Here is a 20,011-nt window from a genome sequence, read left to right as displayed (position 1 = left end):
CTAGGTGGTGGAGACCCCTAAGGTGGTCATACATGTGCCCACATGTTTGACTTGTTGTCACCTACACATATGGCACCTACACATGTTTGACTTGTCACCTACACATATGGCATGTATTCCACCGCAATGTATTTCAACGACTTGGCAAGTGTTCAAGGCAAAGCTACCCAATGCTTATGTATCCTACCGTGCTCAGCAATGAGACATGTAAGTGTTGGAGTAAGCACAAGCACAATCGAACTCTTTTAATTGGGAACGAGTTCAATTGAATTTTTACCAACACTCAATATACAAGAAACAAATGTCGTTGCTTTTATTCCAATCCTAAATTATTTACATGTTTTATGTATGTTCTTGCATGCACTACTCTCTTTCTTTCTTGTCCACAGACAAGAACGTATCCTTAATCACCTGAGGTTTAAAATCCTCTTTGATGTAAGCACTCAACAGTTCAGAGTACTTTTTGTACCGAGCAGTCATTGGGAACCCCCATTTATCTTTCACCTGTTGACACAAGTTCAGATCCATGTCCGCAATCATCAAGCCGTCTTGATACCTTGACATGCATGGGGTACACGATGCATCCGGAGCTGCACAATAGCTCGAGCCATAGAAATGGCCAAAGTCTTTGTGCTCAGGTTTCCCATCACCCGAGGTGAAAGGCCTGGGGAAGACCTCTGTCCCAACACGATTGATTGCACCCACAAAGTAGCTATTGGCTATGGCAGCATTACGGGCCTAAGGAAGAGTCCAAAATATCGGACAGCAAGTAAAAACACTTAAGTAGTATTTAAACATACATGTCTGCCAAAATCTCTCCAAAAAGATACCCACATACAGAAAGGATGGTTTTGGGGGAGGGGCAGCAAGAACACACAAGACAAGCACCACAAAACAGCTTACCTCGATGGGCCACATCGGTTCACTCAAATCACCAACTGTAGCGGAAGGATTGAACACAATCTCAGCTCCATTGAGTCCAAATGCTAACCAATTCAAGGGATGATGGCGTCCATAGCAAATATTTACTGCAACCTTTCCATAGACAGTTTCAAATACCGGGTTCCCTGTGTTGCCTTCCATGTAATAGGTACTTTCATTGAAGTCACCAACCCTTGGGATGTGATTCTGCCATCATCACACCATCTTTAGGAACCGTAATCATATGACCGTGCTGATGAATCTTATGTTGCACGTGTAGACAATTCAGTCTAACGATTGAAGTCTTAATGTATCCTTTTGAATCTGCCCTTAAAGGCAGGGCTTAGCTGCATATGGGATTCCCTTTAGACAAAGGTTGGACTTTGGCATTCCAAAAATTATAGTATTGACCCTATGTTCAACATCCATCAATCCAAATTACCTTGCGGTGCTTGCCGATAAGGTTGCCATTGTTGCCAATAACTACTGCAGTATTCCACAAAACATCCCCATGACTCTTGTCTCGTTCTAGAATTGGACTTATGATCACCATATTATACTTTTGAGCCAACACTTGCAGAAATTTGGTGGACTCCCCTTCCTCTGCACTTTCAGCAAACTCACACCAACCTTTTTCCCTGGTGCAGAAAGCAAAAGGCATGGTCCATGCCTCCTACCACACAATTTGTCAAGGCATAGCACCATGCAACTACTTAAGAAAGCAAAAAAATACATATATTAAATGTCTCTCTCATGGAGAATTTGAACTTGGGTCCGGATGAACGTGCTGGCCAATTGACAAGCCCATGATGCATATGGTTATTATTATACCGCTTCCCTTGAGTTGATTAATGCAACCTTAAGTATGTGCAAAAGTAGAAGAAGCACCAAATGGGTTTTTCTTCAGACTACCTGTAGACAGAGGACATTCACAGAAGCATCTCCTGCTGCGCCTATCATAGATTGTACTCGAGCCATGATTGCCCTCTTTTGGTCCACAAATGGGTCGGTTGTGGGAAGGACAATCTTGTTTTGGACGAGGGCGATACGGACAACACGAGGAGGTCGCATCTGCTCCTTGCTAGCTTTAAAAGTGTAACCCTATTATCCAGATAGTCATGATCATCAACGCGCACATTCTGCACACTTGATTGCCACCAACAATTACATCAACTCACTCACTCACTTGCACGTCAAATTCGCAAGCCTTAGCTGCTGAGATGGTGCGCTCGGGCAATTGCAGAGGGGCCACCAGATCGCCCCCATTGTAACCCAACAGCAATCTGCTCACTTCCTGCACAGACCAAGCCAAGCCAAGTCACACCAGAAAAACCAAACCATCAAGATCATGCGCTGCGCTGATGTAAGTTTAACCTTGTGGGCGGGTGGGGGCAGGTAAGCAGCCAGGAGATGTTGGAGGGAAGGAAATCCCAGCAGAGATCCTGCGTGCTCTAGATGAAGGTTGTTCTCGATCTGCTCTCCGCCATCTTGCGCCATGGTTTCGCTTCTCCAGATACCCTCGTCTCCAGACTTCTTTTCTCACAGAACTCCGGTGCGAAACCATTCTAGCTAAATATAATCATATCGTGACTCCGAACTTGTAAAAATATTTGTTTTTAGGTCAAAATTTTCATTTTCCCCAAATTTTCTAGTTAGATTTAGGGACGGCTCAAGTTTGGAAAGGGGCTCATAGGGCTATCTTTGAACTTTTTGGCCTTCCATGGGCAGGCCTTAGTGATCGGTTCCTTTTTCTTGGCTCAAGTTTGGAAAGGGGCTCATAGGGCTATCTTTGAACTTTTTGGCCTTCCATGGGCAGGCCTTAGTGATCGGTTCCTTTTTCTTGGCTAAGGAAAAAAAATCATAAGAAGTAGTGGGTCGTTTTTCAGTTCATCATGCTTTTTTTAATCATGGGTTTTTGTGGGTCGTTTATTGGGCTTTCTTTTATTGGCTGAAAGGATCGCAAAGATCACTCTCTATTTTCGAGCACAACGCGTATAGCGAAAAATGTTGGAGGTTTATTAGATTAGGCTTGGATGCTTTATTAGATTAGGGTTGGAGGTTGTTGGAGGCTTTACATAGCGCCGCGGCTCCTCCACCCATACTTGGGTCGTGCACGCTTGTGCCTCTCTCTCTCTGTGATGTTATGCTCCAGCCACAGTTAGGGTCGTGCCCCCTTGTGCCTCTCTCTGTGATGTTATGCGTCCAGCCAGACTTGGCCTCTGTCTGTGATGTGAATCAAGAAAGCTGATGGGCATGCGTCTCTATTAGGGGCAAGTTGATGCTGCTGAGTGTTGAGGCATTCATGTCGATGATGCGTCCATGTTAGGGGCAACTGATTTACCTCACTGCTCCTACTCATTTCGGAGAAACTGAGAGAGAGAGAGAGAGAGAGAGAGAGAGAGAGAGAGAGAGAGAGAGAGAGAGTCCGCAGAGTTGACGTGTTTGTGTTAGATGTCAAATTGAAAAACACAAATTTATGAAAAATAACAATTTAACTTTAAGCTTTTTATTATTTAAATAAAAAAATCTAAAAGACAGCACCTAGCTCTTCTTCTCTTGTAATGCACAACACACGAGTGCTCTCTTATCTTGTAGCATCCATCACATGGGCAGCCCTTGAAATTTTCAAATGTCTTTCTAGATATTTCATGTAGATTTCTTGGATTGTTATCCATCACCTTCACTCTCAGCAACTGGTTTTAAATATTTTTTTGATCTAATGTTGCTTTTTATTCCGGTGTAATGTTTTTTTCCCGGAGTAATGTTTTTTTTCTATGGCAAAGAAGTTTTGAATGAGACTACGTGTGTGAGTAAACGTAGAGAGTGGGCGTAGATTTTCATGGTCGATTGATTTAATTAGTGAATGTGTGATTTTATCTGTGATTTTTGAAGTCGATTTGTAAATCTGAGGGTGAATATCATTAATATTAATATTATCTCTTTTATTGTGTAACCAAATTAAAGGACATGTGCCCAACTACTATATAAAGAAGTGTCTCATGCTTGTTCTCTTTTATTTTGTAACCAAATTAAAGGCCATGTGCCCAACTACTATATAAAGAAGTGTCTCATGCTTGTGGGTATTTTGCCTGTTCGAACAAGCGTGGAGCTCTAAAAAATGGATTGTGACAATGGTAAATTTACTTAGTCTTTGAAACATATTTTAATCTTAGACTATTATGTGGAAAAGCTTAGCTTTTTTTTCTCTGTTTAGAAAACAGTTCTGCCACTTCTTCTTCCAAAGCTATTGAGCAAGATGAATAGAGTGTGCATTATCCCTCGACATTATTAGCTTATGAATGGTGTCTGAAGTCTGATTGTGTGTGCTTGGAAGATCCCCATCTTTCTTGTCCACAAATCAAAGGAATTGTTTACAAAAGCTCTCAAGAAGAGAGAGGTCAACAGTCTAAGCGTAAAGTAAATAGGGAATTGCTCTGATAAAGGAAAGGTAAAGCCTCTTTCTCCTCATTCTCACATAATCCTTATAAAACCACATGATGATTTATACTCTGTGTTGCAGTGTGCAAAGCTAATGAGGAGCTAAGCAAATCAAAGTTGATCTCAATTGTTCCTCACACCTCTGCCCAATCTTATGTATTTCTCCCATTGCTTAGTATCTCACAAATTACCAATAGCAGCCTTCGTTTTTCTTTTGAGGGTAGGGTGCTGAATGTTTATAGTACATTTAAGGCAACAAAAGATTATAAGAAGTACTTAAAAGTGGATCTCGTTGATAGGGAGGGCTTTAGCACTCTAACCTTAGTGATTAGCGAAGGGTTTATTCAGAAATGTGTGGACAAAATAGAAGAAAATGCATGTATACGCATAGAAGGTGCAAACTGTTGTTCCTAAAAATGCCAATGATGGGGGGGAGTGCTACTTTTTGTTTGTGTGTTGATGCTACTACTTTTATAATCAAGGCTAAGTGAGCCCTTTGAAGTATCTTTAGTATTTGTGCCTGAAATACAAATTCATAACTATTTTCTTAAAGCCCGAAGTGATCGTACCTTGAAAGCTACCATTGGCTTTGTTGTCATTCAAATTGACAAAGTTCAAAGTAGTAGAGGTGCTGGTAACTTCGAGCAATTGACCATTGCAGATGGTCCAACCTCAATGGATTTGGCAACTGTAAGTCTCTTCAATGCTTAATTTCTCTATAGTTTTTTTTGTAAGTGCCTCACAAGAAGCTTGCATTGTAGCTTACCTTCGTGAACAAAAGGAAAAATGTTTACCATCAAATGGTTGACCAGTTTCAAAGAGGTGAAATTGTCATGTTTGTCGCTCGAAACATTGGCATTTGGAAGGAGTTGCCTAACACTCTCTCTATCTTGGACATCACATTATTGACACTTGTTTTCCGGAGATAAACGCAAACTTAAGGCTGCCTTTCATGTTCAAATATCCGAGATGGGATATGACAAATAGGTAAAAGTGAGTGCTTAAATACATGGAATGAAAATTCTATGTGTATATATCTTACTTGGCGCTTTCATCAGGTTTTTAGAACTTTGGAGATAACAAACTTCAATGGAGTTTTCATTTTAAATAAGTGTGCAATCTGCAAGCAAACTTGTAAAAGCTCTACTGATGTGATGTGACCTTGATTGGTAAGAGTGTTGATAAAGTGCTTAGGATTGAAGATTCTCTTGTGAATCTTTACTATAAAAATGATATTCTAACCACGGTGTTACAGTCTGAAATTACTCAAGTGGGTTCATTTTTTGGTTGACAAACAAGAATTTATCTGAACTATGGTTTGCCAACATAGACATTCAATTTGTTCTCAATGCGCATGGTGCGGCAAACTATTGCACTTCATATATGACAAAAGTAGACACCACATTGACTAGAACCATTAAGCAAGAATTCAAATGGTGTGTTGAGAACAATGCTAGCACTATTGAGCGACTTCACAAAATTGGCACTACGATCTTAAACACACAGCAACTGACCTCGTAACAACTTGTCTACATGGCCTTGTCTCTGCCTCTCAGCACTTCTTCTAGGCAATGTGTCTTTGTTAACACGGCTCGACAGAAGAACGTACATTGTTGTTTAAGTAGCGACAATCCCTAGAATGCTTGCCTAAGAATAGTACTGAAATATTTTTCCCTGACTCAATTCAAAAGTACACTAGACGACTTGCACATCTCTCCAACATTTGCCTTACGGATTTCCTAGCACTCTTTGACATAACCGGAAGAACACAAAATACAAAAGAAACCGAGAATACTATGCTACATAAATTACAACAAGGAAAGAGACCCTAAGAATCACTATAGAGAGCAATGATTGCCTTTATTGCCATTCCAAAATAATGAGCTCTCAATCTTGGATGGTTATGGATCTTGGCATGATGTCTACAACTCAAATGTTGACATTATTTTCAGCAACATGCAAAAGTATAACAAGCCATCAACAAATAGAAGATGAGAATGAATCCAACAGGTCTTTCTCAAAAACATCGAGCTCAAATTCTAAAAATCTTGGCATAGAAAATGAAAGAGAGCGCTATGACATTGCACTTGATATTCCGAACCCACCCCCCAAAAAAAAATTGACCTAGAGTTCCAAAAACCTACATCTTCATGCCCAATGCAACATTTTATGAACAGCTCCAAAAACTAAATCCGATTAATCTTCAATGATGTTATGCTCTGAAGAGGCTGCAACCAACAAAATTGCTCAATCTTTTCTTGACTGGTGGAGCAGGATAGGAAAGATTCACAATATTGCTTATTGTACAAGGTCTCTTTACGGCATTACAGTAAGTCCATTTAGGAAAGATGCTAAGTCTCCAACATCCCTGCTTATGGTCTAGACAGGAAAGGCCGCATTCAACATAGGTGGAACAACAATCCATTCAGCATTGCACTTACCATTACTCACAAAAACACCTACAAGTCTATACACATAGAAACTAGATATCTTATCCACACATTACAAGAATCTCAATCTAGTTGTATTTGATGAGATTTTTCTCATTGGATCCAGAACTCTCAGGCTTGCTGATAGTAGATTATGTTGTATTAAGCACGTGCACAATAAACCATTTGTTGGTGGTGTTTTGATGCCATTATGTGTGGTGATCTTTTTCAAGCAAGTCATGTTCATGATTCATGGATTTTCAAGTCATGTTCATGATTCATGGATTTTCAAGCCACAATCACAATTGAAGCAATCGCACCCACATATTGGCAAACAACACCAAGGTGCTACGAGCTAAAAAACACCATGAGATAATGTGATCCAACCTTCATAACCATTTTCAACAGAATAAGAACGGGCACTCATACATACATGGACTTGCATTGCCTGAATGTTACATTTTGTAGAGCACCTCCTCCACAAAATGATATAGGCCACCTCTTCTACACCAACGACAACAAAAATAAGCATTATGAGAAAGTCCACCATCAAAATTTAGGAGAGCCTCATCTCCTTCTGGGGCAATCGACATACGACACCAAACATGCAGCAGAAAAGTACAAATACCACATGAACCTCAAGCGACCCGCTGGCCTCCACAAGGTGCTCCAATTGAAGCCAAATATGACCATTGAGCTATGCGCCGAAAACCATGACATTGCAGACGGGCTTGTGAATGGTGCAGAGGGAAAGTTCATGAGCTCAAACTTGCAAAATTCACCCCCACTTGTTTGGATCATAGGACAAAAAGTAAGATACGAGTTAAACCACTTATACACACATGCAATACCTCGTACATGGACACCATTGCATATGGTAGCAAAAGAACTCCAGATAGGTAAAAATTCTTTGAATACAATCACAAGAAAGCAATTCCCAATATAGCTTGCATTAGCAACAAGGACGATACATAGGTCTCAAGGGCTCACGATGGAAAGCTTGGCATTTAGTCCAAAAAAAATCCATGACCATGGATTGGTATACACATCTCTCTCAAGAATTAAAGAGCCAAAGAACTTATTCTTGTTAGAACCCATACAATCCACACACATAAAGATTGATGAGAGTGTCCAACTAGAGACTCAACGTTTGTGAGCTGAAAGAAGATGGGAATGCTTCTAAAATCAGTTGGACCTTTGCAAACACTCGCACACAATCATCCAATCCTTAAACACAGTCTCCTTAAGGCAACACAAAGACAACATACTTTGCGACAATTTGTTCATGTCATCACACATTCTATGCTTCTTCCAAGAAACAAGATTGCACGCAGGTGAAAACATCAAGCTTGGAAATTTCAATGTCATCACCTCAACCAATGGCCACAATCTTGCAATTTATTACGATCCAGTTTTGAAAGTGCAATCATCCCATAGCCAAGAATAAGACATCACGACAATTTCTGCTCATTTCATTAACCGCACCAACAATCACTTCCAAATAGCAACAATTTATCGATCATCACCAACATCATCTCCTCGTGCTCTTCATCAACTACTGCAACTCATTCTCCAACAATTTAGCACACAACACCAAATTGTCCTCATCGGTGATTTCAACATTGATGCACTAAATTCAGCAAACAAAAACATTGACGTACTAAATTTAGCAAACAAAAACATATGCATCTCTCACATCTTTCTTGGCTACTCACAACGCATCACTTTGCCAACCACATTGCACCAATCAACTATAGACCACATATGGACAAATAATAAGAGCATCAATGCAAAATTTGGAACCAACTACTGTTACTGATCACATCATTCAATTCTCTACATGCTCACACCAAAGGAATTAGCACCCTCCTTGTAAACTTTATCCTACTGCACTCGATTCAACCTACCGTTCTCATCGCCCCTTGCAAATTCCCCCCTCCCCCTTCACGACTTCTTGTAAGCCTATGCATCACCCTCCCCAACAATCCTACAAAAAACACAATCTAGCCAATCACTCAACCACCTTAATCTCAAACTCTAATCCCCTCCACCATACCATGTAACTTGCCTTGTAAAAACTCCTCTTTTAATATAATCTCATTTTTCTTTCGTCCATTTCCAAAACATTGTTTTACATGTTATCCCTTACATTCAATACAAAAGGCAGGCCATCTTAAATCCTTTAAGTTATTATCTTTTGGACAATCTTGGAGCCTTTGGCTTACATATGGAAGGCCATTTCCATCCTCTTATTGTGGTGAGAGGTTAAATCACTTAGGTATCATAAATTTGTATTATGTGATTATCATCTAATTATATGCAACCTTTCATAAGATTTCCCATATTCAAGTGATTCTCCATCTCAATTAGTATCAGATCTTTGATTTTGATCATGGGAGCTTTGATTAAGGTAGTGGCTATATTCTGCATGTGAACTACAGCTTTAGTTTTGGCTTATAGCAATGTTGGTGTAAGAGCATACCCATGTGAAGCTATGGTGAAGGTAGCCTTGTTGTTGTATGGGAACAATGGCTACTATTACAATAAGGGGCATGAAGGCAAAGAATACGGTAAGAGGTGGTCGATCAAGGTGTGAATGGCATTTTGAGTAGCTGATGACCTGTTTATATGACACAGCTCTCGAGCTTCTCCAAGCACATAGATGTGCCACAAGGCCTACTAGGGTTTCTTCATGTCAGAGTGACTAGTTTCATCCTCTTGCCAACAAGAAAATGTGGGCTTTTTGGTGCCATGTGTGAAGTCTCTAACTAATCCATTGATTGCTGAGCTCACAACACACGACAACAAAACAGGCATGTAATGAGATTTCTTTTGAAGGCGTGTGATGGCGTTTATTTTGAAGGAGATGATGTTTTCATCAATGATGGAGGGCGTTTCCAGTAGTATTGGAATTTAACAATCACAAAAGGCTAACAATGTTTCCAATAGTATTGGCATTTTACAATCATAAAAGGCTCTCAACTTTTGCAACATATACGCATTATTGTGCTTTCTTTTGTTGTTGGTAGATTAATGAAGATATCGCATTTGGTTGCATAATGAATGCATTTAGGAGACCCTAGAGGAACAATATCTCAGCTTTTGAAATAGAATCTTCAAGTGTTGGAGCATTGGAAAGGCTCAACTATGGTATGGAGCTTCTTCTACATCACTCGAGCTTTCATTTGATCTAGTTTTAAGCAAGTTTCATGTGACATTAGGGCTAAAAATGTTTAAAAAAGGGCTGCATTTTAATCAACTGTACTGGATTTGGATTAAGCTTTGAACCAATAAAAATGTGACATTCAACCATAAATATGACATTGGGTGTCATATCCACTTTTTACTAACTTCACTAGTTTTGGCTATTTTCAAGATAGCAAAAGATGGATGGCAGGCAAAGGTGCAACATGTGTATATGACAAGAGAGATGCACATGCATCCTTCTACTCCAGCATTTGCATTACAAGCTCATTGTAAGAAATATTTTGTAATTTTACTTATGTTCTTTATGATTCTATGGCTTATTCACATGTGTTGTGTATGTGATAGATGTTTATCCATCAATAAGCATTGAGTGGCAACCTGTGAAGTCATTCACCACCAGGACTTTCAAAGCCATGCATGCTAATCTTGGGAAAGTATTATTTTTCGATCAACCATTTGCTTTTTTCATTGATAAATAGATACTTTTTATACAACGCTAAGTATATTGTCCCTACAAGACCAGAAGCTTGTGGAAGATTTGAGAGTTTGGCTATACCAAGCCTAAATTCATTAGATTGGGACTTTCCAGACAAAGGTACTCTATTAGCATTTAATTGGATATTCAGAAGTCTATGAAAGCAAGAAAGGATTTCTAAGAGGATTAGGCTATCATAGTTTATACCTCTTCATGTATTTGTGGCATGTTTTTGAGAAGCAAACATGAAGAGGACGAAAGTAATGTGGCTATCTACACATATGTCTAAGTTTGACTTGGATAATGCAGTTGGAGCAGAATGGAAAGTGAATGAAGTAATGATCTTATAAAATGTAATGCTTGCATTAAATCTATGGTGATGGCATACAACACCTCTCGACAAACCTTGTAGATTAGCTTAGAGTACAAACGATGGAAAAAGAGTAGAGGGACTTGGATGTCATTGGATTCAGAGGAAAAATTAGTGCAGTATGTCCTAACAATCAACTTGAGTGATGATGACAATAGAGTCGTCCCTATAAATACAAAATGGACATTGAGGGATGTGTGTACGTCCTTGGAATTTCTATTAGATGCCATACCATCAGACTACAAATTTAAGGTAGATGGTATTATGGTGAGAAGAAGGTGTGAAAATACTTTTAATTGCATGAAATATTTGCCCCATGTTACCCTTAAGTTTTCTTAATACAATATAATTTTGCTCCCATCTATCTCCTCTTGTCAATTCATTTTGTAAAATAGTTATTCAACATTATTAAGACAAGATAAATAATGTAAAATGAGAAACAATATATTTATTACAATGGTAGTATCTATACAAATTGGTTGGTTACAATGTATGAGAACAAAAAACTATCTACTTTGGAGGGTCAATGTCTATAGAAGCCTTGGCCTCTTCGCCTTCCTTGGTCGGCTTGGACTTCGATTTCTTAGACATTTTCTTTGACTTGGCATCTTTTTCCTTAGATTGTTTTTATTTTCGAGAAGCCTTTCCCTTCTCCGCGTCTGTCATTTTCTTCTTCTAGAATTTTAGCGGAGACATCATAGGTCCTTTCCTTTTTGATGGCTTCTTTGCCATCATAGGTGGGTTTGATGGTGGTGGTGGTGGTGGTGAATTTGGATCTGGGGGAAGATTCATATGACTGTCGAGCATTAATCGGATTGCCTTTGCTCTCACCCACCAAATGTATGTGTCTGTATAACACGAAGTTGTGAACTGCAAACAATCATGACTAAAACCTTAGTATATATTAGGATATAAAAGTTTAAAGAAAATATTTAAATTTTTAAAAACTCTTTTTCATGTATCAATAAAAAATACTCGCAACTACTATTTTTTATATGTCTACTGGAAATTTTGATTGCATATATCTCCATGTGTTTGCGATCACTCTCCATCCACATGAGCTTTCATTAGTTTGTAATGGAACCTATAGCAATGATAGTCCTTGTTTAGACTTTTAACTAAAGCTTTATTACAAACTTAAAAGTTATCATTTATGTTATGATAACTTACAAGCATAATGAAAAACTCATATGGAGTTTTATTTTCGAGGAGTGGAGGATGGAGTGTTCCTAATATGCTTATTATGCATTTAGATGCCCTGTAAAATAACAAATCGCATAAATTTCTACATAAAACAATGCATCGCACACTATCAAGATGTGGTTTGCGCGAAACTTGCATAAACTGGCTCTTTAAGCCAGCAGTGTAACTCAAATTTGGCCTATTGATCGTGACATAGATCAACCTCCCCACAATCTTTCTATACATAGTGGGATCCTCCCCAACACATAACTTGCATCCGCGCACTAAGCTTGCCATTTTGATCTAATGGCACTGAGATTGACTTACAATCAGCCATTCCATACTTGGACAACATGTCCAATATATACTGTCTCTATGACAGCCAGATACCCCTGCACAACTTTAGCCATATAAGCATAATGATGTGCCACATAGCCATCATAAGTCAACCTCTGCACAGGGTTTCTGACTTTTCCAGATCTTTGTAACTTTGTATTCATGGCCTCCATAGCCTTCTTCACACCAGGTGTCCTCATTGCTAGAATCCCAAGCTCCTCATCAAGGCTTATCTCTGAGCCACTAGACTCTCCATTAACAAGAGAATGCCCTGCAGAAATATTAAGCATACCAAGGGGCTCAACCAATTTCTCTTTGCCTTTATGTGATGTACCAACAACATTTCCAGGACTGGTATTATGATGCAGCCTACCACTCCATGTTCTATCAATAGAACCTTGGATGAGGACTCTCCTGGTCCACTCAATGACTGTGATTGTGCTGACTTGCATTCTGTGCAGCCATGTTTCCACTTACATTAGCCCCAACAACATCCTTTTCAGTAGCATACCAGCTACTTATCTCATCAAATACAACATCCGTGCTTACCCTCAATTCACGTGTAGCAGGATCATAGCATCTATATCCCTTTTGATAAAGGGAATACCCAATAAACACACATTTTTTTACCTTTGGATCCAGCTTAGTATGCAACTCATCTAGCACATGCACATATGCAATACATCCAAAAACTTTCAAGTGAGACAAATCACGTTTCCTGCCACCCAGTAAACTTGTCCTCTGGTGGCATTAGATCATGTATGGTTGCTGTGTAGGAGTTCTATTCATAATATAAACTGCTAGACACAGCCTCAGCCCAATAGCTATGCGGCATATTCTTCTCTGCATCAATGCTCGTGCTATCTCTACAATGTGTTCTTTCGCTCAGCAACTCCATTTTGCTGCGGAGTGTATCTACATGTAAATTGTCTCTGAATGCTATTCTTTTGCAAGAATTCAGAGAACTCATTGGAGAAGTATTCTCCCCCTCTATTTGACCTTAGGTAATTCACATGCTTTCTTGTCTCTTTTTCAGCCACCATCACTCTGAAATTCTGAAAATGAGTGAACACTTCACTCTTCTCCTTCATGAAATACATCCACATTTTCCTCGTGTGGTCACATCAATGAATGCTACGTAGTAGCTACCATAGACATAGTCTTCACAGGACCCCATACATATAAAGCACAACATCTAGTACATTCCTGCTTAAATTTATGTCATGTGGAAATACATGCTTGTTTTCTTTCCAAATTGACATGCTTTACATACTTTCTGCATACCTTCAACTTTAAACTTAGGCAGTCCTGCCACAATTTCTTTAGTCTACATAGACTTCATTCTTTGCACATTTACATGCCCAATTCTATCATGGAAAATGTATGTATCTGCAAAAACTCCCGAACCATTTGCAAACATTGCAGCACTCACTTCAGGCATATTTACATTCAATGTAAACATTCTTCCCACTCTATTGCCTTTTGCAACCAACCTGCACTTATCTTTAAAGTCTTTTACATAACAGTCACCATTAGGGTTAAACCGGACCTGCAAACCCTGCTCAATCATTTGGCCAACTGAAACTAGATTCTTTGTAATGTTTGGAACATGAAGTACATCTGCAAGGTACTTCACCTTACCATCTTGCATAGACAATGGCACATCTCCAACATGGGCAATCGGATGAGCACTCACCCTGACTTGTCATGTGGTTCAAAGCACCTAAATCAACATACCATACATCATCCTTACATGCTGCTACATCATTTCTAGACACATCATTAACCACATGTTGTATAACAAACAACCTCTTATTATTCTCATTATTTCTGCTAGAGGATGCATAGTTGTTTTGCTGCACTTTTCTATTTCGCATGTCACTGCTTCTTATAGCAATTTGACTGCACATGTCCAGGCTTACCATAGTAAAAACAACCTCATGTATCATTATGTTGCATTTGCCAATTACCACGATCTCTTTGACTCCCCCTACCTCTAAACTGGCCTCTTCCACCTGTGCATTGTTGCGAATCCTGGGACTGTTGCTGTTGCTGACTATAATTTTGATTACTTGTTCGGCCACCACCTTGGCCACATCCACAACCTCTACCTCTTCTGCTACTTGCACTTGTGTAGAAGGCCTGCTGTGTAGAAGTCCTGCTGCTCTGAACTATTTTTGTTTTGTGAAGACTGTTGATCTTCACCCAAATTCTTCTCTTCAATGATCGGCATTGACACCACATTTGTGAAGTTAGGAATATTCTCCCGAGTTTGAATAGATATCTTGAACACCTTGTATTGTGGCTTGAGACCACGTAGACACACTTCCACCTTATCATCATCATCAACAGAAACACCAATTGATTCAAGGGATTCCACAATGCCCTTGATGTTCAAGGCATAATCATTCATAGACATATTTTTCTTCTCCACAGTATGAAGCTCATTCTTCAACCGAATCTTTTGTGCCTTGGTGTGTTAGTTTCATCCAGCTTCACCAAGATATCCCATGCCTCCTTAGGTGACTTGGCATCGTGTATATGCCAAACTATAGTGTCCTATATGCAGATAGAAAGCCAATACATGACTTTCCTTGCATGATTCCAATCCTTGAATTCTTTTACATCTACAAAACAGTTGGATTAATCTCCGGTATCTCTGGTGCCTCCTCATGTTCACCTTCAATGTAGTCCCATTAAATTGTTTCCCATCAGAAAATTTGTCAATCTAAACCTCCAAGCATGGAAGTTGTTCTTGTCAAACTTCTCTGCAACAATTCGACATCTTGTCTGCAACACAAATTTACCAAAAATAGCACTCTTGTTTGACCTACACAAATTGCTATATTCTTTGGCGGTACTATACTACACCCAAACTATCACAATTAGTGACCTCAATTTGCATTCATACACCTAATGGCAACTTTAAGACCTCTTTACACTACACACAGTGTCGACACAACCAATTGCCCTTCCTACAGTTCCAAAAAACAGAGTTCTGTAGAGAATCGAAACTTACCCATAGTGCCCCCGTGAATGCCTGTGAACTGAAAAACGAAGGTCCAAATGCACCCAAAATAAATTTTTGACCCGCAAAATTTTATCCAAAAGACGGTTGTTTGCCAGTGCCTCTCGAAGAGGTCCCGAGGCAAGGGTGTAGTAACCAACATAAAGGGGAAAGAGTATATGAAGCTCTTACCCTTGTACCACTTCCTGTGCTTCTCTTACTCGCCACTCAGCCCTTAGCATGAACTAGACTCTGATACCATGAAAAGATGTCGGGGAGAAGAGAGCTTGAGTTCTTTCAGGCACACACACACTCACACAAACCCTAGAAGAGAACACACAAGGTGAGAGGCTGAAAATTCTTCTTCTTCTTCACACAACAAAAGAGGTCTACAAAGAAGATAAAGTGACTAACACACATAATAGAGTATATACAAGCAATCCATAATGTGAACACGCTAAGTGGAGTGGGTAGGTGTGGACTAGTTGGTTGTAGAAGCTCTGGCAAAGATATGTCAGTGCTAACTACCAAATCTGCCAATGATGTAAATGTCGAATGGTCATGCAGGCACCTCGTGAGTGTTAGCTCATGTTGATCTTGACATCTCAAAATTTCTCCGCCAACCTTGGAATTAGTCCAACCCTCCTTACCGTTTTCTTTGTTCTAGCCATCTAAGCTAAGCCTGTCAATAAAAAACAATCAAATATGACTTCATATAAGAGTATGTATCATTTTGGATACAGATATGGTGAAAAATGATATATTCTATATATCATATGTACATGAAATTCATGATACAGATATGGTGGAACATGATACAATACAACAATTCATATGCACATGCGGTTTATAGAGACCACTCTGGGAGAAAAGAGACCACTCTGGGAGAAAAGAGAATTTCATGGTACAGATATGGTGGAACATGATACAATACAACAATTCATATGCACATGCAGTTTATAGAGACCACTCTGGGAGAAAAGAGAATTTTACACGAAATTCAAATGCCTCAAAACAGGTACAGGTTGGTGTGGGAGGCTAAAGCAATAGTGGAAAGATAACGCAATATAGGATAACATGTGTAACTAGATTGTCCTAATCATGCCATCTTTCTCGCCATGTTGGTGGCTATTCCACACCTCCCAGCAGCCAACCCCCACCATCTCTACCCCCATCTGGCAGCTCCACACTCCCACTCTTCCATGCACAAAATTCTTCTCCCCCCATCCATTTTCCCACCCCAACCCACCCCACCCCACCCCCATCACCCACACTCCCATCCCCTCCTTTTTTATCCCTTCAGTTTTAGGAATGCACACAACATTCCAAGACATCCCCTCCACTTATGCTAAACCCTCACCAATCCTTGACACCAGCCTCGCCCAACAGGACCCTAAACGTCATCAACCCCTCCACCCCTATCGTTTGCCAACTCGACAACCCTCCACCCAGAACCTCGAACAAGGGGATATCCCGCTGCCGCCACTTTTGGTGTGTGAGGAGGTCGACCCTCCACTCAATCCTCTCAATTGGCAAGATCCCCTCAACCGCATGCAGTTCGAGTAGGCTATTGACATCTTGCTCGGTCAACAACTCCAGGTAGAGCCTCTCACCCGCATCACCGACCGTATGGACATCTATGTCATGTGCCCATACCTCGACGTGAAGCACCACCAATGGGGTGGCACGACCACCCCCCAAGGACCCGCAGAGGATACAACTGGCCACTTATCGCCACTCTGCTGCTCGCCCCATAATGTTTGACCTCATGGGCAAGTAGCTGGCCTAGAGATGACCCTTTCTCACCGAACCTTTCATTTGAAAGACATACTGTAATGCACCTCGCACACTCAGGATCAGCCTCAAACCACCTCTCGATTTGTCGACAGTGGGCAGGAAATGTCTTCCATGAAGAAGGAGAACCCCAAACTTAAGTTTAACTTTTTGTGGTACACTCCCCCGTTAGCCCATCATCCTTGCACTGAAGAAAGTATGGTCCGGTGCTTCCACGAATTTATCCGTGCTACGACCAAGTTTCTAACCCAGCTGTGATCGCAACAACCATTCGCTTCTTCAATTTGATCATCATGCTGTTGAAGTCGTTTCCTAACTAGGACCATTACTTTTTGAAGATGCACAGGGTCTGGCCTTTGACATCCATAAAGGGCCCACCCTCATGCAAATCTTTGCTACTATGAGTGCATTATGTGGATGCCCACTTAGCACCTACAAACTTTCGAAGATATGATGGAGACCGCTTTTTGGACGAGTTACAAAGTCTTCCATCGAGTTACAAAGTCTTCCATCGAGCCCCATTGCTCCAACCTCGCACTAGGATTTCAGTAGAACCTATTCGATTTATTACAGATGGATCCAACCAGCTCTAAGGATGGATTTGCATTAGGGAGGGGGCTATGTTAACCACTCCGGTTAACATTACCTTTCGCACGGCTACACCCTTTATAATTTATCTTTTTGTAACCATGCAATGCGCTTATTGTATAAGAGACATGGGATGGCCAAGCTTATGGCTTATGTAACGCCAGTCATGAGGAACAGATGTACATAGAGCTAGAGAAACTAGGAAGACTAGTTTTGGGCCCCCAATTGTAAATGGGTAGCGGAACATTGTAATTATGAGCTCATGTATATAAGAAGTTTTATGGAATATGAAAAGGGAAAATGGTGACACAGGAAGAGGTGGAGTGAGCCCTTAGCGGCTTTACATTGAGAAGTTAACCCTCATAGGGTTGGCCAAGTGCTATTCTCAGGATTTGACTCTTGCATGTACCTTTCTTCTCTTCTTTCTCTCTTGTGTGCAAGGTAGCATGTTATTCTTAACAATATGCTAACTGAGAAGGACCCTAAAAAATGGTGGTTTGATCAAAACCTCAAAGACAAAGAGATCAAGGTAGCATGTTATCCTTAACAATATGCTAACTGAGAAGGACCCTAAAAAATGGTGGTTTGATCAAAACCTCAAAGACAAAGAGATCAAGGTAGGAGATCTTATACTTATGTATGGGGCCTGTAGTGAAAAGAAAAAGCTCAAATACACTAGAAAGAGACCATTTAGGGTTCATAAAGTTACACCACAAGGTACTATACGTGTTGAGACTCTTGACGCAGTTGAGACTGTCAGTTTCCTTACAAGGTGGAATGTTGAAACTTGGTACCAAAGAATCCTTATGTGCTTATCATGACAAACAAGCTGTCAAGGAAAGGGCTGCTCAAAAGAAGATCCAAGCTCAAGATTTGGTAAGGGAAAGATGGGAAAAACTTCAATAACCTTGAGAAGAAAACGTTAGATCTACCACACAAGCTTATGTTAGAGAGGTAATCGACAACATGAATGATCACATTCCACCTCTTAGAACACCCATTGAATTGCCTAGCCCCTATGGTAAGTGTTCTATAATGCTATGGTTGATATAGGTGCTACTCACAATCTACTTTGCTTTGCTACTTGGAATCGATTGGATAAACCTCAACTTGAAAAGTCTATCATGAGAATAGAGGGTATAAGTGCTAAAAATACCAAAATATTTGGTTTGCTTAAAACTATTATTTGTGGTGATAGGCGGGCACTTGGTTGGTAGCTTTTTGGTCATGCTCGTAGGAACTTTAAAAGAACATGTCGTTCTTGGATGAATTTGGATGATAGTAGCTCAATGCGGAATTGACTTAGCCACACAAGGAGTGTCTCAGTGTGGCAAAAAATCTAAACTCTACACTTTTACACTCCATGAACATTGAGGCATTTCTATCAACTTCTATATTTATGCCCCCTAAAATCTTTACTCCTCAATGATTCTTCATGCTTATATGTAAAGGGAGCTTATTGAAAAATGATGATACCACAAAATGTGGAGTTATACATGTGTACATACTTATAGGAAATATACACACAAACTAGGCCACACAGCAAATATTGTTAAAAAAAAAAGAGATGAGAAAGGAGCATAAAAACTAATAATTACAAAGAGAACATTTAGCCTCTGGAGAATTAACTTTTTCTAGGATGTTTGAATATTGCCTTTTCAGGTCTTCAGAAATGGATCTCTCTTGGTGCGACACCAGTGTACCCATTTTTTATGGTGTAAAAGCTAGAGTGGCTGAATGAGCCTTAGGATCTTATTTTTAACTTTGGCTGCCCAAGAGTGCAAACCCTAAAAGCCACACATAAAATAAAAAATTTAACTCTCACCACTCATTCTCTTATACTAATTCAATAGAGTGGCTCTTCTTCTCTACTAAATTATGCTATTGAAAATAATGACCTTCAATATAGGCACCCACACTTCCACCGGATCAAAGACATCCCACGGAACCTCCATGTTGGCATCCTTAAATAGATAGTCAATTCAATCACACACAAATTGGAATATGTGGATGTGGCAACCACCAAATCTATGAGATTATGTAACCTGAAGGTGTAGCTACCTCTAGAAAAGGTGGTTGAGCCTTTCAACCCCAAGATTAGAAGATTCATTAACCGAGATGGTTTTAGGAATGTACAATGATACAATCAAAAACATTTTACCTCCCAAAAATCCTCATAGGGGAGACAATAATAATTCATGCTAATTCTGAGAAAGAAAAGGATCTCCATCAGTGTCAAGATGGGTAGGCAATCATTGGCCCCT

At 40.0% G+C, this 20,011-nt stretch overlaps 1 protein-coding gene across 2 annotated transcripts; it reads right to left on the bottom strand.

Moving 5' to 3' along the window:
• Positions 1-289: 289 nt before the first annotated feature.
• Positions 290-2,506, bottom strand: BETA-UP (beta-ureidopropionase). 2 transcript variants are annotated; one of them, XM_086808915.1, is made up of 6 exons: positions 2,296-2,506; positions 2,108-2,215; positions 1,834-2,022; positions 1,364-1,594; positions 904-1,128; positions 290-738 (listed from the first exon to the last, which is right to left on the bottom strand). In XM_086808915.1, the coding sequence occupies exons 1-6, from the start codon at positions 2,416-2,418 to the stop codon at positions 364-366; spliced, it is 1,251 nt and encodes a 416-aa protein (XP_086665041.1). In that variant the 5' UTR covers positions 2,419-2,506; the 3' UTR covers positions 290-363. The 2 variants fall into 2 exon arrangements, with proteins under 2 accessions (XP_086665041.1, XP_086665042.1); XM_086808916.1 differs by having other exon boundaries at positions 290-504.
• Between the last annotated feature and the right edge of the window lie 17,505 nt (positions 2,507-20,011).

Source organism: Cibotium barometz, chromosome 14 (genome assembly GCF_041138505.1).
Source record: "Cibotium barometz isolate CiBa-2024 chromosome 14, ASM4113850v1, whole genome shotgun sequence".
In the NCBI taxonomy this organism is placed as follows: Eukaryota; Viridiplantae; Streptophyta; class Polypodiopsida; order Cyatheales; family Cibotiaceae; genus Cibotium; species Cibotium barometz.
Note: the sequence above shows the minus strand (reverse complement) of the source record. Positions and strands in the feature narration are given on the sequence as shown.

Bases quoted from the DNA above. Each gene is read 5' to 3' on its own strand.
- BETA-UP (XM_086808915.1), bottom strand. From the start codon at position 2,418: ATGGCGCAAGATGGCGGAGAGCAGATCGAGAACAACCTTCATCTAGAG. The intron at 2,023-2,107 runs GTGAGTGAGTGA...TCTGGATAATAG, and splicing joins CTTGCGAATTTGACGTGCAA to GGTTACACTTTTAAAGCTAG. The intron at 1,595-1,833 runs GTAGTCTGAAGA...ATTGTGTGGTAG, and splicing joins TGAATGTCCTCTGTCTACAG to GAGGCATGGACCATGCCTTT.